The 25083-nt window shown below is 36.4% G+C and overlaps 1 protein-coding gene across 1 annotated transcript in view; it reads right to left on the bottom strand.

Annotated features, from left to right (window-relative positions):
• The window catches only part of LOC150079265 (uncharacterized), a 359584-nt gene that overhangs the window by 182884 nt on the left and 151617 nt on the right, over positions 1-25083 (bottom strand). The window contains exon 8 of the mRNA XM_090383011.1: positions 21662-24765. Coding sequence (XP_090239137.1) covers positions 21662-24765 — 3104 coding nt within the window. The remainder of the gene's footprint in view (positions 1-21661; positions 24766-25083) is intronic.

Below are 25083 nucleotides of genomic sequence, written 5' to 3'. Positions count from 1 at the left end.
TAGTCCATTCTCACTTGCGCATATCGTGTTACTTATAATTTGTGTGTGCCGTGTTCTTTGTTATTGATTGCTTATCTTTTTACTGTTTTAAATTTTACCCCCGCCCACAAATGTCAGTGAACAGAAATGTCAACTAGTTAGTATGTACATATTACAGTCCGTGTTAATTATTCCAATTATCACGTATATTCTTCCGATTTTCATGTATATTCTTCCGATTTTCACGTATCATTTAATTTTTTTAATTGGTAAGGTAATAAAGGGTAAATTTGTGCTTAATATATCTTTGCTTTTATAGCCTGTGGATAATATTCCTCCTATTTTCGCTAATTATAATCAATGTTTAATAGAATTAAAATTCAATTCACAAACGTGATCACAATGAACGGCGCTTACTGCACATCGTATAGTGAACGGTACTTTACTATGGTGAGTTTGTCGTGACATGATTTGATTGTTCAGTGAACCAATTGTACAGGGGTGGGGGGGTACATTGTATTTTTTAACTATTTACGTGAAACTTCGGATAATTGGGGCAGCCACTTAATCGGGCCAAAATGCACTAGTCCCGATGTGTCCCAAATAACCGGAATGGACTGTATTAGGATTAAATTTATATTCTTAAAAAATACAACTTCTAAATTAAACTATTATTATCAGTAAGTAATCATGCCAAAAACAATAAAAAACACAATCGCACACTGCTGAAACCATATTTTCAACCATGCAGCTAATGTTATACTATGCAATCTACCTATATATGTTATACATAGTACGCACTAAATTATATACACCTAATTCTGTTTTTACACGATAGATACGTTCCTGAAAAATACGTGTAAAAAAAATTCGTGTAAAAAAATACATTGTATTTATGGAAGAAAAGAAGATTGGTTCCGGATCTAAAAAATCAGTAAAAATAATTAAAAAAAAAACACATAAAAATATTCTTTTTAAGCTTATTATTTTATTTCAACAAAATACACATGTAATAATATGTAATGAAAATGTATTAAAGTAAATTTGTATGCATATGAAATGAATTCTTCATGAACAAAAAAAATCTGTTTTACACATAACAAATTTTATTCATTTTCACTTTCTGATAATAAACGGCGCATACGTTTGCGTACGACTGGAATATCACTGCTATCACTAGAAATGTTGTGGACATCGTCTTCTTCCTCTATTAATGAAATTCTTTCTGTGATCTCTTGAGCAAAATCAGCACGAGTCTCCTCTGGTGCTGATGTTTCACCGGTTTTACGAACGAATTCAGTTCGTGTTTTGGTTAGGCCGTTATATAATTCTCTGTAAGAGGCTGTCAACAATTTCAGTTCAAGTTGAAACTTCTCAGCGCGTTCCTCATTAGGGTCATGTTTGACAAAATGATTACCTAATTTTCTGGCCAGTTCCAGACCTTCTTTTATTAAATCTGCATTTAGAACAGGATCATTTTCTTCATTATCACTACGTTCTGTGAGATAAGGAGTCCCAAGGACAATCTCTAATATTTCATCTTCGCTTAGGGCTTTGTCGGTTAACAATTCATCAATATCTTCAAACGACAGATCATCGAATCCTTCTCCACCAATTTTGTGTGTCATTGTAATGATGTTGGGAAATGCGGTCGTATTAAGGATGATGGGATCTTTGCTTTTTACACATTGCGGCCAAACCGCTTTCCAACACGCATTTAAAGTTGCTGGTTTTAATTCAGTTAACGCTAATCCAACTTGATTGATACAATCCATAATTGAGAATTTCTTCCACACATCAATGACTGTTAGTGTTTCATCATTCAGTTTGTCCAAAACGTGTTGGAATGTTCGTTTTACGTAGTATGTTTTAATTGTCGCAATTATACCTTGGTCTACCGGTTGTATCAAAGATGTAGTATTAGGTGGCAGAAATAAAATTTGTACGTTTGGGTGTTCCAAGACAGGATGGCTGGGTGCATTATAAAGAATCAGAAGAAGTTTAAATTCGAGACCTTTCAAATTCATATAACGTCTGACTTCTGGGAGGAAACATTTGTTGAACCATTCTATAAAGATAGCAGTAGTCACCCAGGCCTTCTTGTTTGCCATCCAGTGAACAGGCAGTTTATTGATATCTACACCTTTCATTGAACGTGGGTTTAGGGCTCGATTTACCAGCAGTGGTTTCAACATACGATCTCCTGAAGCGTTAGAGGAAAATAATAAGGTCACACGATCCTTAGCTACCTTAAAACCACCAGTTTTCTGCGATTTGGCTACATATGTTCTGTTCGGCATTCGTTTCCAGAAGAAACCAGTTTCATCTGCATTCCACACTTGATCAGGAGTGTATCCTCCATCTTCAATAATTTTTGCAAGTTCCTGCGGGAATACTTTAGCAGCCGATTCATTTGCAGATGCAGTTTCACCTTTAATTTTTATATTATGAAGAGTATTCCTTTTAAGAAACCCTGTCATCCAACCTGTACTCGCAGAAAATTCATACTTTCTGTTTAATTGAGATGAAGTGCTTGGCTCTTTTTCTTTAATCTGTTTGTAAATTCTTAGTGCTGTTTGCTTGATGGCATTTCCATCTACTGGTACTTTTTTTTTTTGTGACTGGTCTTCTATCCATATTACCAGAGCCTTTTCCATTTTTTCCTTGACAATATCTCTTGTATATGATGATGAATTAACACTTACTTTTGTTCCAGAACATACCGACTTCCTAATGCAGCTTCGTTTTTCTTAATAGTTCTTATGGTAGCTTCATGTACACCAAAATGCTTTCCTACAGACGTAGCCCCTTGTCCAGTTGCAAGACGATCTAAAATTTGAATTTTAAGTTCCAAAGAAATCGCTTTCCTTTTCATTTTGGTAATAGGCGAATTATTCGACATTATATAAGGGCTACGGAAAAATATCTCAGTTATAATTAATAAAAAAAGGTATGAAAAATTTGTAAACTTACAATTTATTGACTATCGGCAAAATTAATAAATTTTTATGTGCACAAATTTCACTAAAGATTCTTTCACTTTGAAATAGAGCGTACTACTAAATGTCTTCCGAAGATACAATGCACAAATACCGTAGATGTGCACCAAATTCAATAAAAACGTTGACGATTCATAGATATCTAGACGTACACATTGGTAAACAAAAGCACGCGTTTCAAAACGCACACACTAGCTGTTATCCAAATTGGTGCTATTGGTGCGTGTAAAATAGAAATGATACTAATATGCCACAAATTAAAAAAAAATTTTCTTAGAATTTAGGCAAAAAAATTAATTGAAATCGTGTTAAATCAAAATGACTCGCGTAAAAAGAGAATGAAATTTTTATTTTGAATTCGTGTTAAATCAAATTCGTGTAAAAAAAGTTCGTGCAAAAACAGAATTAGGTGTATATTACATTACATCATATCAATCATAATTCAACAATCCATTTCAGCAAAATATCATTTTTTTTTTCAAATAAATGTTTATCTCATGTTTATATCGAAGTTAGAGTGAGATAGGTGACGGTAAATGCTTTAGAAAATAGGTTATAAAATTTAAAGTTTATTTATATGTATATATGTTTTTTATTTATATATGTTATGTTATGAAAATTACATTTCTGTTAAACTTTTCGTGCCTCCCCAGAGAGGTGCGCCTCCCAGTTTGGAAATCGCTGCTGTATAAGCTTCTTTCTTGAATCATTTACCACTGCTAATGCTAATAAACTTCGATTACTATTTTTCAGCCCATCTGCCTAATTTTTCTAGATCTTAGGCGCAGCAGCATACTGGAACAGTATTAAAAGTTTTCCTGAAATCTAAGTACAACAGAACCCGCATAAGAAATTCCTGCACAAGAAGTTTTCCCCTGTACTAGGTTTGGTTTCTTAAGTCCCAATTTCACCTCAGTATGTTGTAATGTATTATTTTCCCGGGGCAAAAAGTTTTCCCGCATAAAAAGTTTGTGATAGTGTATACACATTATAATAATACACAGTGTATTATTATAATAACGTTTCCCCACTTAATGTTTTTTAAATATAGAAATTAGTTATTTTTATTATTAAAAAATATTAAACAATAAAAAATCTTTGGTAATCAAACAAGTTAGTGCCAAACATCATTTTAGTTTGTAATAAACTACTGAAGTAGGTGAAATGGCATCGTTTTTGATATTCATGTATCTCATATTGTGAATGCTTTCACAACGAGTTGCCCTGATATTGAACTACCTCCAATAAACAATGCTTCACCAATGGAGAAGACAAATTTTACTTATTCTCGGTGGATAAAACCACCAAGGGGTTGTGGGGTGATGGTATCCACCAAGAATCCATTGGCGAAGTGTTGCCTATTCGAGAATCAACTGTCGAAGCGTTGCTTATTCAAGGTAGTTCAACGTCAGGGCAACTCGTTATGAAGGGACTCACAATATGAGATATAACAAAAACGATGCCATTTCACCTACTTCGGTGGTTTTTAGTAGAAACATTTTGATATAATAGAAGTGACATATTGCAGTTGTTTTCATTGATATCCATAACTGGATACGTAGACAGCATTAAGTTCTGATGGTTGTGAACAGTTCTGAATTACTTAGTAGATTATTGCTCCGTCTTACTGTAATTGTGACCTTTTAAGGTATATTGAAACTCCAAAGGAACTCATTCTTCCAACTTGGTAATGAGTTTAATGAACAGAACGTTAAGCAATTAGAAATTCCCCAGTTTAAAAATGTTTCCCATAGGCAGAGTAAAATATTTATAAATTCTGAAATAGTACTTAAAAAAAAAATCATCTTTAATTTATGTATGTGTATCTTTTCATTTTTATCTGTGTAGTTAATATTTCATACCCTTCGGTCAATTTCTCTTCTAAGAAGTTTTCCCGCGTAACAAGTTTTAAACCTCCAGTCCCTTGAAAAACTTCTTATTCAGGTTCTACTGTATATTATTTTCAGAATTATTTTTTATATCAAGCTCCTTTTTTACTACTTGTAGTAACCAATCAGATTGGTCAAACAAGATTATCCCTTAATAAATTCATGCTGTGACTGCCATATAACTGTATTCCTATCTAGATGGTCCTGCATTAATAATAATAATAATAATTTATTTATCCCTATTTTATGTTACACTTTTTTGGGAGATAACAGCAAAAAGGGAGGGAGAACACACAAGCCAATGGCTTTTTAGGGGGGGTGTTCCCTTAAAAAAATATGAATATACAAATATACAATTGAAAAATGTACAGTTCTGAAATTGTACAGGTAATGTTCAACAGGAAAGACATAAATAAATTGGAGTTTTTTTGTACATTTCTTTACAGAAGACTTCAAAAAGCATCACTACTTATAACATCATTGTGAACATCTTTACAATTAAAAGAAAAATGATGAGATACAGGCACAGAAATTTACAAACTATTTGCCAACTGCTTCCTTTAACATTTGTACATTATTTCCATGTTGGTGTTTTTAAAATTTCTTTAATCATTACTCCATTATTTTCCATCAATCAGAAGTCATGCTTAAAGGTTTGTAATTACTCCCTTCACCCTTTGATCCTCTTTGTGAATTAGGAAGTCACTTCCACATCTCTAATCCACAGGAAACTCCCCTGAATTCAAGGTTTGCCTACCTCCTTTGCTGCTTCTTTTAATACGATTGGATAGATTCCATCAGCCCAAGTGCCCTATTGGCTTTTATCTTCAACAATTTCTCTTCCCCTTTTTTTCTCAGTTATCACAAAATCATTTAGCTCCCAGTTATAACTTGGTGTACTACTGGTATTCTTATCTCTAATAGACATTTTGCCTCTATATTTTTGGAATATAGAGGCAAAATATCTATTCAGTTTGTCAACAACCTGAACAGAATCATCAATAGTTATTCCACTCATATCTAGCGAGCCAATGTGGTTTATCCCTTTCCTCCTAGTGTTAATAAAGAATTTGTTGCTATTGTTATTTGCATTCTTAGCCAAAGACATCTCATCCTTTTAATTTGCACTTAGTGACTTGTTTGCAGACTACTTTTTACTTACTGGAGGTGTCTTCTGCTAATTTATAACAATCCTATGCATTTTCCTTCTTTACCAATAGTCTTATCAAATCATTTAGGCCTATAACTTGAACAACATCTCTTAATTCCTATAAAAAAGCTTAGTAGCGACTATGATTTAGTATCTACTAAAATGCTTCCTATATAGAATTTGCTGTTGGTAACTTCCTCAGTTGGTCCCACTGTAGTCACCTTTATGAAAGCAAAATCCCTTCCCTTTACCCATAAAAGTAGTTATATCTAAATAAATCCTATCATGATATTATTATTATGATCATTATTGATATTATGATCACTACCACCTAGTGGTTGCAATCTTTATGTGGACATTATTAATGCATGGAGAGTCACTATTGATTTCTTTCATTGCCTTTCTAACATGCTAGTGTAGAGAGCAGCCATCCAATAAATCCAGAAATGTTTTGGTACTGTGCGAGTGACCAATCTATAAATTTAATCAATATCTGGAAAGTTAAAATGCCACACTATAAGATATTCTGATTTACTGGCCCACTCAATTTGTTTGTGTAACTGTTTATTACACTCACTGTAGTCATTTGGCCTGTAACACACTAGTATTCTCATTTTTGGTTTCCCAGTGATAAGGTTACACCAAGCTGATTCACTGGCCACACATGTCAACTCTCTGCACTGCCACAGATTCTAAGTGCTTCTTAACCAAAAGAATAACTACCCTGTCCTGTCTGTACATATGCTCATCATATTCAAATTCTGCATCCCTTATATCTGAGTGGTGCCATGTCTCTGATAACACTATAATTCTTGCATTTAATGACCTAATTAGTACTTCAAATTCATCAAATTTGTGTACTATACTTCTACCATTAGTGTAAATGCAAGTATATATGCACTTGTTTCTGCTCTTAGTTACCCTAACATATCCCATATATTTACTTGATCCATGGATTCCCCAGCAGGCCTTATTCCCCAACATTTTTCTTTCCAGGCTGCTGCAATAGAAGAAGCTCAAGAATCACTTTCACCTCAACCTGCAGCTGCTGTTAAATTAATTTGTGTATCCCACAAGCTAGCAATTGCTTCTTACAACATTGACAACATCAGCAAGTAGTAACCATTCTAGGTTCCCAAAATCACTATTATACAAACAGTTACAAATTTTTTCAGATTTGAATTAAATAAATATAACTTAACTTATTATTTAAAGAAAATCTTAATACATTTTTAATGAAATCTTTCATTGCTTGCTTTAAGAGGAAATAAAAGATTTTTTATTACTTCTAAAAATTCGTAAATTATTATACAGTGCAACCTTGATATAACATGAGTTTCAGGCAACAACTTAATACCTGCATTATAAACATCCCTTTGTATGTTGTAGCCGAAAAAAAAATTTACCACTTTTTACACATTTTTTTAAACATAAATACTTTATTTACTAAGTAAATAAAGTATATTTAGTATAAACAGAAAATTTATTTATTTTGGAGTTGCTATTCCTTGAGTGTAAGAACTTGCATTTTGCTGCATTAAAACATAACTGTCACTTTTCTGCTTATCAGTGAAGCCTAACCAAGTCATCCTGAAGAAGTGCTGCTTGGTGCAGATTATTACCCACTCTCTCAATCTTCACATTTGCAAATTTTGCATTATATCCTCTATCCCTCTGTCAATGTCAATTATGAAAATAAGCAACAACAGGGGTCCCAGCGCTGATCTTTGGTGACCCACTTCTAACATTACACCAATCTGAAGAATAATCATTAATCACAACCCTTTGTTTCATGTCCTGTAGCCACCCCCATGAACCATCCTAGAATTTTACAAGATCCGGCTCATACACCTCTCATGAGGGACTGAGTCAAATACTATCTTAAAATCCAAATAATGTCAAAATTATTTCCTAGATCCAGCTCAGGAGTAACTGTGTCAGAATAGCTAAATAGGTTAGTAGATGATTATCCCTTAGCAAACTGCATTGTGTATTCTTCAGAATTCCATTTCTATCTAAACATCCCTGTATTGCAATCTTAATCATTGCCTCAATGATTTTTGCTACCAATGAAGACAGACTGACTGGTCAATACTGGTCATGACTTCAGTCTAAGAACCACTGATGCATTGGCACTTCTCCAGTTCACCCTGGATCACTGGATGCAGGAGAAGAATCTCTCCTGCATCTAGTGATGCCAGCATAAAATAATGGTACACTTTGCTTTCTTCTGGCCTCTTTCAAGATTACTGCCATCAATTCTGGGAACCTTGCTTGCCTTTAGGCTCAAAAGCTTTTCTAATAAAAAATCATCTATAATTTCAATATTACTAATTTCAAACTGCTCAGCCTCTCCTCACTATGAGGGTTTTTTATCCGTAAAGATCAATGCAAAGTACCTGTTCACTTCATCAGCTGGATTATCTAAGACTTTTCCACACCCATTATACAAGGGTTCAATCTGATTTGTTTTCTTCTTCTTCTTCTTTTTATTCACATACATCAAAAAGTACTTGTCCCTATTCTTTATTCTCTTAGAACACGGACATTTTTTTTTTTTTTCCATTTATTGAGTATAAAGTGGCCCCTAGCCAAAAAAATCTGGCAGATCCACTAAATATATAGAAATGGTATAGTACATTATACAATTATTAACAATACAAATTTCACATTCACATTATAAATAAACTATACTGTACAATGGTCATCCTCTCAGCTACAGCACAACAACCTGGTCAAGTAGGCTACAGCAGAAACTGATGAAGAGACACTGTCCACAGATGAGCACAAGCATCACATTCTAGAGACTGATCATCACAATGAGCTGGACAAGTAGGTTACAACAGAAACCGATGAAGAGACACTATCCACAGATGAGCACAAGCATTGCATCCTAGAGACTGATCATTGCTGGTAATCTCCAAAAGATAAATAGTTCAATGAACAGACATCTACCAGCAGTCAGAGAGCTCAACAGAAGTTACTCATAATAATCGGCAAAACCAAGCTGGAAGAAGGTGTTATTGCAGGATCAAATCAAAAAAACATCAACTAAGGCTTCTTGCTGACTGTGTTGGTAGGAGCAGAAGTGGACACCCACCCATTAAGGAAACAGAGTACCAACATCCTGTCCACCTCTGCAAAGAATTTTCCTTTCCTATATAAAAAAAAGAATACTGTTCCATGTAAAGAAGAGGGTAAAAGGTAAAAAAAAAAAAAAAGGCAAACTGCAACTATTATACTGCAGGATGGAAGCCTCCTCAGCAATTCATGTTGAGGGAAAAGGACCATAATCTGCCACTGGTCCAGTGCGGGTTGGCAGATCAACTGTATTTAGCAGTCAGGGGCTTGAACCCCGGTCTACTCAAGGAGTGTGTGCTACTGCACTTCTGTTCCTGACCACTCAGCTATGGAAGAAGAGGGTACAGTCAATCAATTCTCCATTATCAACCTTGACTCTTCCAATTGCAAAAGTATATTCCTTCTCACAAAAACTGAATTTGCAAAATTTTGAAAGGCAATAAAATTATCCCTTGTTTTAATTAGTACTGGCTCAATCCCACCCACCCAGACGAGTTACATTACACCAACATTATTCAGTAAATCAAAACACAAATCAGCATATTCCAAACAATTAAACACAATGTGTTCCCATGTTTCCAGATCACCACACGTACAGTTGCATCTTGCTATGATTCCAAGACTATTCAGTTTAGTGAAAAATCATCCATGACCTGTTAGTAAGAATGCACAACGTAGATTTGGTACTAACCAGATTGGTTTAATATAATTCACACCATTAACATAAGGAAAAAATTTTAATGTTATTCTATCTTTTTTTGAACAATTCCACCTGTTTTGCCATTTTTGTAAAAGGAGCTCCCAAATCCTCTTCTTTCCCTTTCTCAAGTCATTTAAAGTAATAATTTCGATGCCCAGCAACTCAGATTTTATACCTCTTCTCAAATAAAAGGATAGGCTTCTAAACACTAACTGCAAATTAAGTGGCATTTTGCCAGCTAACACTTGCAAAGCTTCTGTGGAAACCGTTCTGCAGGCCATAATCATTTATGGCCTGCAGAATGCTTCAGCCAATCTTCCAAAACTTGGTTTTGGAAGATTGGCTCAAGAGACAATCTTTCAAACAGACAGCCTCGAGTCACACGACGTGTAATCGATCCAAAATTTGACTTAACTGTTACTGTGCGATCCCTAAAGTAATCTTTAATTATAGAGAAAATATTAAAAGAACATTTAGCCATGCGCAACATCATCTGTACACTGTCCCAACTAATGGAATCAAAGGCACCAGCAGTCTACAAAAATTCCCAAGGTATATTTATAATTTGATTCCTGAACATTGTACCAGGAGTGAAACCATATTGTTTGTTAGAAATGCTAATATTACTTCTTTGATAGATAGCAATCTGCATGGCTAAAAGCTTCTCATAAACTTTACCAAGACCAGGAAGCAGTGCAATAGGTCCATACGAAGCAGGTGAACTGGTTGGCTTGGTTGGAGATTTTAGGATAATCTTGAGCAGTGCATCCTTCCAGGGAGATGGAAATACGCCATCTCTTAGACAGTTATTAAAAACTTGTAACAACTTGATTGAATAAAGATTAGAAAACTTTTTGATTACCTCTCCCTCCAATAGGTCCATACCTGGACATTTGTTATTTTTAATGGACAACAACGGTGAAAAGTTCATCATGGGTAAAGGGTAATTCTTCAATGTCATTACCATACGACTCATTCAACGCATGCACATGACGATGTTCTAGATTAACACATGGGTTATCAGCCATGTTATCATTACCTATAAGGTGATCTAAGATTGCACTCATGGAATCTTCTCAACTACACGTCTCAGTGGTGCCCTTGCCGATAGATATATAACACCAGCAGCTGCTCTGAATTTGTCAGTACAAATTTTATATACCAATCCTCAAGGGTCATTATTTTCTGCTGTTTTCACTGTTTTTCAGTAGTCATATTTCTGTTTAGCGATAGCATGGACATACTTGTTACGAAGGCTTTGACAGCCTTTCTTTAATCAAATAACTTCCAAGGCACTTTCCCTACGTTTGCTCTTCTGAAATTGCTTCCTAGCCTTATTAACCTGTTTTTTCAATAGAGTAAGCTGAGGTGTCCACCACTTAACTGGTCTATGTTTTATCTGTTTCCATTTCATAGCAGCTACACACGCATCATAGATAAGTTTTTGCAAAAACCCCACAGTGTTCTCACCTGCCATCTTAGATAACTCAGAGATCACAATCATGGTCCACTGAAGACTTATCTCAAAGTTAACTCAGTTTGCATGCTTAACAGCAAAGCAGCATAATTGATTCAAGCCAACACTGTTTTTCCTATGTGTACTGATTTCATAAAATATCGCACTATGATCACTCAATACCCAGTCAGATTTGATTTTCCATCCACAGACAAATCTAGCGTCAATTAAGATTGTAAGAGTTAAGTCTACATTTGACTCAACCATTTACTGTCCAAAAGGTGGACTCCTCCCCAGGTTGATTGTGAACCATAAGCTTCCATGCCACTATCATATCATCTACAGCTTTCCCTCTATCATCAGTAGTGCCACTGAACCGAGGTGAACTCTTGGCATTGGAATCAATTGCAAACAATATGGGCAAATCTCCTAGTTTATCAAGAACACTATCCATATAAACTTATATTGTGAGTGCACTCATTTGAGTTCCAGTAATTTGGACTATTGGCCATAGTTATGAAAGGAATCAACCATACGCAGTTTAATTAGTTTAAGTACTCTGATATTCTGGACACTTTATGTCACGAACAGAATGGTCTCCCACATGATTTCTAGCAATACAGTTTGAACACGCAGCCTCTTTGTTAATGTCTTTGCAATTTTCATATGTATGGCCTTTTCCAGCACAATGGCTGCATATAGGATCTCATCGTCTACATGTTTTGGTAGTATGCCCAAAACCCTGACAGTTGTAGCATACAGTCACAAGATGGAAATTGTTTAACCTGTATGACATCAGTCTAACAAACAAGCACTGCTGTTGCATTAGAAACATTCTAATTCTTTGTGAAACCTCCAAAATCCAGTTATTCCCAGAATCACTCCTGTTCATATTTATGAAGCGAACAGTGACCTCAGCAACCATCTCCTCTTTTATCAATCCCAAGTGCAAAAGATTTTTCTCATACATGTCACGTAGAAGATCATCCTTCTGAACTTCCTTACTAACATCATACACAATTAACTTCATTCCAGGTTTTTTTGGAAAATCCAAAAGCTAATCCAAGGCTTGTCAATTGTTAGCACTTTTTTATTTCTTCTCTGTCTTTTTTAGTTTGCGTTTCTAAAACAATGCCACGATCAAATACTTTTCTTACCTTCCGTATCCCGACCAACGAATTTCTCATTTCCTTATCCACAGCAATTTGGACCTCTTCACTACTTTTAAGTACACAGTCATCATTAGCTTGAATTAATAAAACATGCTCATCATCATATGATCTAGCCACTTCATCGCCTGAGGAACTAACTTTCAAGCCAACATCCTTCGCAGCAGAAGTCACGTCACTCTTAACTACATCACTATAAAGTTTCAGATTTTGTCAATTATCTGTATTTTGCCTATAAAATACTGAGTGGATTCATGCATACATTGTATCCATTCCCTAAATTTCTCATTCTGAATTCCAAGTTCCAAAATTATGGCCTCAAGATCCCATCTAGACAGTATTCCTCTGATTGAACTCCAACTGATACCACTCTCCTTGGAAAAAAGGAAATCTTCCAGATCTTTGAGCAATTTAAATGTTATTTCTGTAAAGCTATGAGTATTATCTCCTACATAATCGCCATCTGCTCGAGGCAGTTTCTCTCCCCAAAAGAAGTCATGTTTTTGGACAAAAGGATTAAAATTCATGTTTTCGTTCCTAATTTCTTTTGAACACAATGATAGGATACTCTCTTAGTATCGTTCCCTATCTCAATTTTAGCTGAAGAATTTTTATTTTTCGCAGCCAAATCCATATCATTCTGAACATTTTTCTTAACTTTATGTAATTCCTTATCCTAATCATTCTTAGGAGTATAGACCTTGACTTTCCTCCTATTATTTCGTCTTAAAACGGGAGACCTACTGCACGATCAACACAGTTATCCAACTGAACTTTCTTCCCCACCATAGCATAACCACCTTTGACAACATGTTTTGATGGAATATTCAGGAGATCTACGTGGTGCCAAAAGTGCAATGTCCTTATCAACCCTATTATCCTCACTATCCAATTCTGCTAACACGATAGTGTTACCTGAGAGAACCTCCTCCCACTCCATCACCTACACCTCCAGAGATAGAGGCCTCAGAAGATTCTTTGCTTTGACTCAGTGACAATTTATCTTGAGATATACTTGGATCCTGAAATTCTAGCTTACGTGAAGAATTCCAATTCTTCCTTAATCTATGTTTGAAATTTGCAGACTTAGTGGTCTCTGTACCAACAGTGAGATTAGACTCCTTAGCACTACTTTCAAGGTTCGTAGAAAAAACTGCAACCTCTTTCAATTCAACACCACAATTTTTTTCACATGTGAGATCAACCCTGTGTGTATCTGACTCCATTTGAAAAATAATTTTTTTATCCCACTATAAACAGCCACACCATGTTATCTGCTGCATCTCTGGTCACTACAACAGCCAGTGCTAAGAGTAACACTCTGCTTCTCACATTTCAGTTTTAAATAATATCAAGTGCTTCATCCCTATTCTGTATGTCATCTCATAACTCAACCTAGGCATATTTCTTTCAGAAGTTCAAAAGATGGTAGAAGCACTCCCATTAGTAAGCATCACAGATTTTACTGACACTTGGGTTAGTGCAAATTGCATCATTTTTATACATGTATGTATAAAATGATCATCTACCAAGGTAGAAGAATTGGCATCATTTTAATTATATCTCATATTGCGGCGTCTCTGTAGCCAGGTGGACAGGAGCAACAGTGCGTAGCATATGCTTCTTGATTAAACTGGGGTTCGAGCCTGTGACCACCAAATACGGAGGATGCGGAAAGGTCAGGGAATGACCACTGCATATCCCCGGAGCAATATGGCCTTACTTGCTAATGCTCCTAAAAAACCAAACAACAACATCTCATGTTGCGAATATCTTTACAATGAGTTGCCATGGTACTACCTTGAATAAGTAATGCTTATTCAAGCACCATTTCAAGGCTTTTGACCTCTCTTCGGTGGGTAGACAGGTACCCTGGTATGATTAGATGAATTTACCAGGGTACCTGCCCTGGTAAATTCATCTAATTTATGATGCAATTTGCACTAACTATGTCAGTAAACTCCTTCGCAGTCTAGGCAAAAATATCCATTAGTCTAAATCAGCACACACCATTGGGCATCTCTCATACTGTGGAGTTATACTTCATAACTGGGTTGTCACTACTACAACACTAGGGTACCTGCCCACCCACCGAAGAGAGACCAAAAGGCCTTGAAATGGTGCTGTCTGGGTAGTGGTATTCACCAAGAATAAGTAACAATAGTCTCCATTGGTGAAGTTGTTGTTATTTTTATTTTATTTTTTTTTTTAGGAGCATTAGCAACTAAGGCCATATTGCTCCGGTGCAGTGGTCATTCCCTGACCTTTCCGCATCCTCCGTATTTGGTGGTGACGGGCTCGAACCCCGGTCTAATCAAGAAGTGTGTGCTACGCACTGCTGCTCCTTCCCACCTGGCTACGGAGGCGCCCCATTGGTGAAGCGTTACTTATTCAAAGTAGTGTAATACCATGGCAACTCGTTGTGAATGTATTCACATGAGATACAATTAAAATGATGGTAATTCATCTACCTTAGTAGATGATCATTTTATACCTACACGAATAAAAATGATGCAATGTGCACTAACTCATATGTCAGTAAACTAGTTTGCAGTCTAGGCAAAAAGATCCTTTATCACAGATTTTATTAAACATTGGTGATTAGATTAGATATTAAACATGAAGAGCACTGGTAATAACCAGTGCTCTTCATGTTTCCAAACAGTTTCTTACAACTATTATTTCTAACTTCTATTAGTAATAATATTCATCATGTAGTGCAAGGTAGTCACATGCTTTGCTGCATTGGCAAAAAAAAAAACCAACCAAGTAGATAAGATAACACAAATTATATGCTTCCCTCCTCACACAGGCAAGTATCCATTTGACCTTTGAATTTATTAAAACTATCAGCCTCAACTACCTGTGAGGGCAACTTGTTCCAGCAATCAATGAGTCACTGGCTAAAAGAAAACTTCCTACAATCTAATCTGAACCTCAAGCCCTGTAATTTGAATTCATGACCCCTAGTTGTGGAATTCTTTATAATACAAGAATTCATTAACAAGAATTCACTCTCCACAAGTACAGAGACTGAATAACAAACAAAATATAGACAGGAACTAATTTTGTGGGAAAAATGCATTGAAATGACATTCTGAACCTCATTTAAAGATGTAAGGCAATAATATAACAAAATACATATTTAGAAATCTTTATTGCAATAATAATAATAGTAATACAATGGATACATTGCAATAAGCTCTTCACGGCCACAAGGCCAGGGGTTAACAGTGATATTACAGTGAAATATGTAAGAAAGGAAATTAATAAATTAAATATAAAATACATATATGAATGAATCAAAAGTAAATAGAGCTCAACACTCAAAGTATAACACAATTATAAACATCACAATGTACAAAGAATATACAGGTGAAAAACTACAAGGTTGGTTGGTAAGCCATCTTCATGTTGCATTGCTGGATTGCGGCATTGAGGCGAGCTTCAAGGAGCAGAATCAGGGACGGGGAAGTACAATTTAAGGATGCGGCGTCTATACTCCTTATCACTAGAAAACTTATTAAGGTCAGCATCCAAAGACTGGGCACATGAAAGTAGCTGATATGGCAGAAACCTATCGGATAGGTGGAGACAGCCGAGATGTGGGCATAGAGTTGGAGTCGCTCTGAGGGAAGGCTGAGGGACTCTCCAAGAGCACAGGTCCCAGAATGATGGTGCCGAAATCTTTCCAGTGATCATTTTTACAGTTGTGGTAAGGCATTTCACCCTAATCAGCGTGGGAAGCCTGTGAATTTTTATCAAACTGGCCATTTCAGTTGTCCTTAACTGTGGAGGAAGTTTATGTTTGTTTATGACCCATTTTAAGAGCCAAAACTCAGTAGAAAAGAGTGGTCGAATTGTGCTAGGGGCAGCAGATGCCCATACTTCTGCAGCATATAGAAGCAGAGAGTATACCGTGCTTTTTATATATCTTCTGGTGGTCGTTACTTCATTAATATAATGCAAATGCTGTTTGGCCATCCATCGGAGTCGAGCTGCCTGGGTGAGCAGCTTTTCCATTTGGTTACCAAAGCAGAGCTTAGGATCAAAAACAACCCCCAAATCAGTATGTTTCTTGATGATGGGAATAGGGGAATTGCATAGTGTTGGCTGAATATAGGAAGGCGTTTTCTTTTAACGAGAATATCATAAACTCAGACTTTTCTGGATTTATTTTTAGTCCAAACTGGTTGAGGTAGTTCGCAAATTCCAGGAGTATATTGTTAATTGATGCTGTTATCACGATAAGATCATCATGTGGAGAAATCAGTGTGAGGAGTTTCATATCATCAGATTAGCATAGAGTATCATGCCTGGACTCAACAAGCGGCGAGATGAGCGCTGTAAATAAGAGGCCGGATAAGACACCACCCTGTGGCACGCCTGAAGAGACACATCGCTCGTATGTTTGGCTGTGGACAGTAAGCCGGATTATTCTATTTTGAAGGCGTGAAGTGAGGAACTGTAGAGTGTTTCCCTTGATTTGATAATGGTCTGAAAGTAGCTTCAGCATTGCAGGAACATTTATTGAGTCAAATGCTGCTTCGAGGTTTACATAAGTGACTGCAAGCTCTGCATGAGATTCAAACGCAGAGAGGATAGAGCTGGTGGTGGCTAAGAGATTAGTCACAGTGGATCTATGAGGAAGAGAGTAGTGGATTTGATGAGGCTGATATGGAAGAAGTTGTTTAGTTAAAATGGGGAGAAGTATCTTCTTTAGGAGTTTTAGAAGACTTGAGGCATTGGAGATTGGCCGGTAGTGCTTAAGAAGAGTAGGTGATTGAATTTTTGGTATAGGCTTCACAAGGTAGATGTTCCATTGCTGGGGAAAGAAATTACTTGACAAAATAGCATTGAAAATAGTTAGAAGGGGACCCAAAATGTATGGGCTAAGACATTTAATAATGAATTGAGGTATTTCATCTGCACCTGCCTTAGCAGAAGCCGGTGTAGAATTTATGGCAGCAATAAGCTGTTCCCTGGAAACTGATACTGCAGAAAGCGTGTCGGGGGGGGGGGATTTCAGTTGTTGGTGTCTCAAGATGAGCACATTGTTCTGAGTTCGAGGCAAATCTAGATATAAAGTCTAGCCACTGGTCAGGTTCAAGATTTAGGGGGAAATCTGAAGGCCGTTCAAAGTAGGTTTTCCTCTACGAAGGGTGGTGTCCATATACTTCTTAATTGCTTGAGATTTCAGCCTGTTGAATGTTCCACGGGCTCTAGAGTAGGCTATCCTGTCTTGAACACTTTGCGACTGCTTCCACATTTTGTGGAGTTGCTGTTTTAATTTGAAGCTCATATTAAGATGGGGAGTCCACCATGCTCTGGACCGAGGCATAATAGAAATTCTTTTTGATGCTGCAAATGTCGCAATAGTCTTAAGCCAATTAGTAAGCAGATTTACTGCAATTTCAAGATCACAGTTTTCTAGAACTGACCACGGGATGGCAGAGGCAGCCTCAACACATTTAGCAATGCTCAAAAATCTGGGACTAACTATTACTCTGGTGTTAATTGAATTCATAACATTGAAGTTTGGAGCAGGTATCTGTAAAAGAACAATAATTGGCTTGTGGTCCGAATTAAAATAAGTCTCTGGCATGTAATCAGGTGTGCAAGGAAAAGAGGCAAGGATGAGATCTAGTTGATTGTTACCTCTGGTCGGGAGATCATTAATCATTTGTAACCCAGTACAAGGTAGGTTTGACAGGAGCATTTGCTGAAGGTTAGCTAGTTGGGGAGGAAGATTAAAGTCGCCACAGACAAAGTGCAAAGCTGAAGGATGAAGCTGGTTAATGATCCAGTTTGATATTTCATGGATGGCGTCATATGAAGGTGCTGGGGGTATATATATGGCAATTACATCTATAAGAACGCTATTGTGGCTGAGAGTAACAGCGAGAGCTTCATATGCTGTTGTTTTGCTAGATACTTGATGAACAAGTGAGGCCTGTGAGCTCTTAAAGAAAATGGCAACGCCGCCTCCTCTTTGGTCAACTCTAGAAGTAAACGCTGATTTATATCCAGCTGGAGTACAAGATGTGAAAAATTCTTGGTCTTTATCAAGCCAGGTTTCTGTAGCACAGAGAATATCAATATCACTAGCGAGTAAGATTTGATCAATGATATCCAGTTTGTTGCAGAGGCTTCTAACATTCTGGTACAAGACTCTGATTATGCAAGTTTTGTGGATCTTTTTAAGGCATGTGTCTCTAGTATTTTTATTAATGGCAGGCTTTCTAGTTTGTCAATTCGTGACCTACGTTGGGATCAGCATTCCCAAACTGTTATTTATTGGTGGTTGAAGGCTGATGGTATCAATTTGATGATGGCGCTGTTTGTCACCACTTGTATAATTTTGAATTATGCTGCGCACATTTTGAGAAATTGCCCGGAATGTGGGGCATTCATGCTTGTTCCCTTGCAGCATTGATTGCTATCGAGGAGGGTGAATTAGTTGAGGTTGTTGATGGGGGCTCTTTTTCTCAGAAAATGGTCTGATATATACCTTGGGGCCAGGAGGCTGGATCTATAACTTTTTTATAGACAGCAGGAGAACACATTATAAGGAAAGAGGCATAGCGTGTTTGCCAGCTTTTAAGCCGTTTAACCTGAACTGAGAGGTTATGTTCCTCGTTAAACATTCTCATTATAGATTCAGGAGATGTTCTAGGTCCAAATCTGGATGCAAAAATCTCGGCTTTGGTGGAAACTACCAAGATGTTATATTTCTCGGCCAGTGTCAGACGAGATTTAGAAGCTGTTACTAGGCGGGGCAGGGAGATCTGGTTATGAATATTAGCGTGATGGGAAAGGCAATCAATATTGATATCAGAAAGGCATCCAGAGGAATTTGAGGCAGGGTTGGCTGTGGTAATGAGGGAATTTTGTGTATCTCCAGATGGGACGTAAGTATCGCTAGAAGGGCTGTTGGTAAGCATACCAGCATATGACGTGGGCAGAGCTTGATGGGCGTTTATTGAATTACTGTTTAGTTCTGGGGCTTGTAGGGAGTGTTTACTATTTTCTGATGGGTTCTCTGGTTGGGATACTTCTTCATAAGATTGCAGCTGTGGTTGGTCACCAGCCTTCTGCTGAGGGCGTGATTGGGCCCTGCTAATGTGCTCAGTCGGAGTGTCTGGAGATCTATCTACTGATTGTCTCGAGTGAATTTGAGCATGGGAGCCAGGCTTTATAAGGCTAGAAGATTTGACAGTTTGTGTAGATTTTGTCCGTTTATTTATTATTGGTGGCTGAGATGTCAGCTTTCCATTTTCGCTCACCAAAGAGCAGAGGTCAGAGAGCATGTGTGATATGTTTATTTTGGTTCCTCAGCGAGTAAACTTCATCCTTCAGATCCTCAATTTGGGATCTCAACTGGTGAATTAGGAGGACCAAGAAGTCTACGCTGTCTGACTGTAGAGGAGGGGTCGACACTGTAGCTTCGGCGTTAATTCTTGGAGATTCATCTTCACGTTGAAAAGTACCTGTTGTGACTAGCGTCTGGTTTGAGGTGGAGAACACATTAATGACCGAGGCACAATTTTGATCATTAGTTTCCAGTGGAGACTTGGACTGATTAGCGCTGCATACATCGTGGTTGGCAACCCCGTCAGGTAGTATTCCGTCGACCACTGTTTCGTCGCATGTGATGGTCATAAGTTCAGGCAAACCAGTATTTGAATGTTGAATGAGATCAGTTAACATCTGGTCGATAGGGCTAGTTTCAGTCTGGGATAGAGGAAGTTCAGATACTTCAGCGTCTTCTCTAAGGCATTTATCACATGCGAACCTTCTCCGACGTAGTTTAGAAAGATGTGCGATGTCTGTTTTAACTGAGTGGGCACAAAAGTTTAATTTGCATACATGACATCGAATGGTTGGTTCCTTCACGTCGCGGCAGGCTAGGCAGACGAATTGTTGCAAGTTATTCTGTTTCTGTGACATGCCTGATTTCGGGTCTTTAAATTGCTTAGAAGTAGTGAACAATGTTCAGTTTTATTTAGTTAGTTTTTAATTCCGAGTAGTTTGTTTGCTCTGGCACTATTAAGCTTGCAGCTTTTATATTCACGTTTCCAAAGAGATTACTGAGAAAACACAAGAAAACATAAATGGTTGTGACAGGTGTGCTAAGCACAAAAGACAGAAGAGAGGGAGGATTTCCCTAGGGAACTCAGTAGTGGCAATGCTTTCTAACTTGGTCAAGGTTGACTCATTGTCCACTTAAGCCTTCAGGGTAGTGGGGCATTTGCTAAATTCTTGAGGACTAAGGCGCTGTGCATACATCATAATGAAGAACTTCAAACATGAGCAGAATAATTAAAAAATCAGAAATACCTGTTTATCATATCACGAAGATGATACCACATCAAGCTTGAGCAGAGGAAGAGGAATTCATTGGTAGGCGAATCATTTCATAACGTAAAGTATAACTAATCTAAAACTGAATTAATATGAGGAGCGTAAATGAACACCACATGCCACAACTCGCGCACGTGCACTTCTACAATTTCATACCAATGTAATGAAATTTAATATTGAAATAACAAAATACTGATAATTAAATTTCCAAAGGTAAAAAAATGCACAGATGCATTCAAGCAAACACAAATTCAATAGTGTATTGTTTGTATTGATTGATACACAGGGTACACAGGATTGATACACTGTATTGATTGATACACAGGGATGGAAAAGAGGATTTTCTACACAAAAGCATGTACAATTAACTATATAACTTTGCATAAAATTAACAGGTTTGTAAACTGTCTGAAGGGTCCAGTCACCTCTACAGTACAGTTAGTCTTGAAAACAGAATCCCAGAGGGGATCTGAGAAATGTTAACACAGATGCAATTTTATTTAGTTAAGTGAATGTGCCACTGTGCAAGAAATCCTTTTTTCCAATACTGGATATCAATCAATAAACGATTTAATTTGCAAATATACATGAAATCTGTTTTTTACCTTTTCCAATTTAATTACTAATTTCCATGTAATGTCATTCACAAAAAAGATTGTTATTTAGATGTGTTATTGTATTATTAATTAATGTAATAAGAGGTTTAATTATTGTCAACTGTGCCATTGAAAGATTGATTTCCAATTTCATTAAAGATATGATCACAGTGGCTCTGTTCTAGAACTTAAAAAAAAAAATGTTTATACAGAATTGTGCAGAAAAAGATTTCTAACAGTAAAAAAGGACATGCTTCATTTATTCAATTAATACATACCGTTTCCATTTCTTTCAATTTTTGAAGCAGTACTGGAATGTCGTAAATATCCACTTGAACAGAAGCATCTATTTTACTTTGAGGTATTTCTTGTACTTTAACCATATTCTCACTGACACCAGAGGTTGCATGCTCTAGCAATTTAAGACCACCAACAATATCATCATATTTCATGTCATGAAGTATTGTACTCGGAGACACATCACTCATATCAGAGGATGGTTGTGCAGGTGGCATGTCTGCCTTTTGCAATTCTTCCCTTATGCATTCAGGTTCCTTTACTGAATCTGGTTCTTTTAATTCCCTTATGCATTCATGTTCCTCTACTAAATCTGGTTCTTTTACTTTTCTTACGCATTCTGGTTCTTCTAATGAACTCTGTTCCAAATTCAGCACACCACAGTTAGCATCTTCATCCTGTGACACAATTGCAACTGGTAGCCCCAAATTATCTGGTAATAAGGGATTATCTACAATTTCAATATGTAGTTCAGATAATTCTGTCCTTTCGGTTTGCTCTATAGAAGAGCTTACATTTACATCAGCAACTTTGATTGCATTAATTTTCATGTCTGTATCTTCCATTTCAGCACCCTGCATATTAGAAGGTTTTACTATCTTTTTTTCTTGTGAATCTTGACATATCACTGAACTAGATTTATTGGCAGCATTAGTAAACAAATGTGAAGACTTTTCATCATTTCCTGAAGATGCTTTCCGAGGCAGTTGCCTAGTTGTCACATGGTTTTCCCAGATTATAAAGTCTGTGGATGGTTCAAAATTATATGGGAAAATTTCAACAAAACTTGCAATATCACAGTTAATTGGATCACAAATAGGATGGACTACAGAGGAGGTGAACCTGTTACTAGCAGCTGAAGAAGTGTTCTGCTCAGAATTCTGCTGGTGACTAGCAGGTACATCAGTTTCCTCTGTAATATCTGTAACTATTGCTCCTGATTGATGATCCTGAATATTCAATGGCACATCATTTTCTACATAAATAATCATCTGAGCATATGGAAAAGGATGATGTTGAAGTGGAATATCATAACCAAATGAAGAAATGTTTTCTTTATGCACATTTGTATGACTGAGAGATAATTTATCACCAATTAATGGAATTTTTCCCAACATTTCCAATTCTTGAGCTTTCAAACAATTAGTACAAGTATGCTGATAACCTCTGAAGAGGGGATAAGTATTCTGTCTTCTCAAATATGGATGATAACGTCTTCTTATCACATCTGGTGATACTGATTTAGAATGTAATGATGAAGAATCTTCTTGTACTTCTAGTGCAGAATCTTGCTTTTTGCTTATTTTATTATTCCATGTTGTTTCAAATTTTTGTATATCCTCAACATCAAAATCTTTAGATGAATGACTGATTCTATGTTTTGGACTAGAATGCTCATTTTCAGGTTGATCCTGATTCTTCTGCTCACTTGAAGGTAAATGTGTACTGAATTCAGAATGAGATGATACAAAAGAATCTGGCTCTGACATTTCAAGTTGCCAATAACTAACAACAGGTATTTGTGTCGATGCAGCTGATACAGAGCTTTCTTGCAGAGTAGGATTAATTTCGCCCTTTCTATTTGCCATTTTAAATTCTTTGAAATGTTGTGTATCTGTTAATTTTGGATCAATATTATATGGATAAACAAAAACAGATTTTGTATATAGGCAAACAACATGAGAATCCTCCTCATCTTCTTCTTCTTGAAAACTGAGTGATACATGTTTTGAAGCCTTGAAATGTTTATCTTTCCTCTTTTGAGTATTTAGTGGTTGACTTATAAAAGAATAAGAGTCATCGTCATCATCGTCTTGTTCAACAGCAATGTCACACGACACACTTTTATCACTTGTTCCATATTGCTGATGAGCATGAATATTGCTTTCTAATGTATGAGGATGTACAGAATGTAACTCCTCAGTTGAAGATGCTTTAGAATGTTTATGAATACTTGTTTTATGATCTGACAGTGAGTGTAACTTTGAAAGTTTATGTTTTTTGGTATCACTGCTAGTAGTTTTAGAGGAAAGAATTTTGGGTAAAGCACCATAACTGGAAGTTGCAGCTGGCCTTGCATTATAAGCAGATTGATATAAAAGCTGTTCATCTGTGCTAATATTTGCAATGTCTAGCACCTTTGAGTTACCACTTTTTAACTTACTCTTTTCCTCGCTTGTACTAGTTGACAAATTATTGCAAGTTACCTTATCTGGGATGGAGGCAAAAGCATCAAATATGTGTTTTTGTACTTGAATATCTTTTTCATCAGTTTCTTTAATATCTTCATTTAATGATTTCACTTCTTCGTGACTGACACTCGATGCTATACTATATTCACATTCTGTTGAGGGATTTTCTGAAGTTAAAATAGATAAAGATGTAGCACCACATTGCTCATGTAATGGTGCATCAGTACCAGAACTGTCATCTTGTATTGCTGAGTCAGAAAAGCTGATTTCCTCACCATATTTAGCAAAATGATCTTGTGAACCATCAACTGCTTGTCCTCTTAAAAACCTCCTTAGAGATGGAGACGATTCAGTTTTTATTTCTAAATTACCTTCTTCAGTAAATTCCATGTTCATTGTTTGAACAGATGCATCTTCCATTTTACGCCGATTAGTGAAAACATCACGTACACCTTCAAGAGATAATCTATTTTCAGATATTCCAACTTTCTCTTCAGAAGCCTGCTCCATTTCTTGTTCATCATCTGTTAGCTCTTGCTCATCAGAATTGGGACAGGAAACAATTTTTGCTTCTTGGTAAGTATCTGAAACTACTTGTTGATTTCCCTTGCTATCTTCTACTTCACACACTGTAGAAGGCTCAGATGTTTCACTGTCTTCTTCAGTTACTCGTGATAAGGCATCCCACCTTTCTGAAACATTTGTGTTAAAGTTTTCAAGTTCACTAGCTATTTTTTCTATGTAGTCAGAGTGCCGTTCAATAGGCTCATTTACAATGGAAGACATAGAATCTTCTGAGCTTATCCAAGAAGCAGTATAATCAGTATTTATTTTCTTGTGTGATGGTCTTCCTTCATCAAGGGTCTGCTGTACTTTTGAATAGTCTTGAGAATCTAAGTTAGATTACCAAAATATGGTTTTATTAGTACTATAGTTATATTAGTATCAGTATTTAACAGATTTAATAGTACTTAAATCACTACACAAGAAAAACGTTTAGCAAAAAAAATAAATAAATAACTGTTGCAATCAAAATTCTACATTTTAACTTCTCATATATAAATAACAATCAAGGAAAAAAGGAAATATCTATTTTATTTTTCATTTGTCCTAAGTATTGTAATGTTTTGTTGTATTTGGCTGAATTTGGACAAACTAACTATGCCCCCCTTTTAACAAAGAAATAATCCCGTGAAATTTTTTTTTTTTTT

This window comes from Mastigoproctus giganteus, chromosome 10 (assembly GCF_048544385.1).
Source record: "Mastigoproctus giganteus isolate SK-2022 chromosome 10, ASM4854438v1, whole genome shotgun sequence".
Classification (NCBI taxonomy): Eukaryota; Metazoa; Arthropoda; class Arachnida; order Uropygi; family Thelyphonidae; genus Mastigoproctus; species Mastigoproctus giganteus.
The sequence above is the reverse complement of the archived record's forward strand: the minus strand, read 5'-3'. Positions and strand labels throughout refer to the sequence as shown.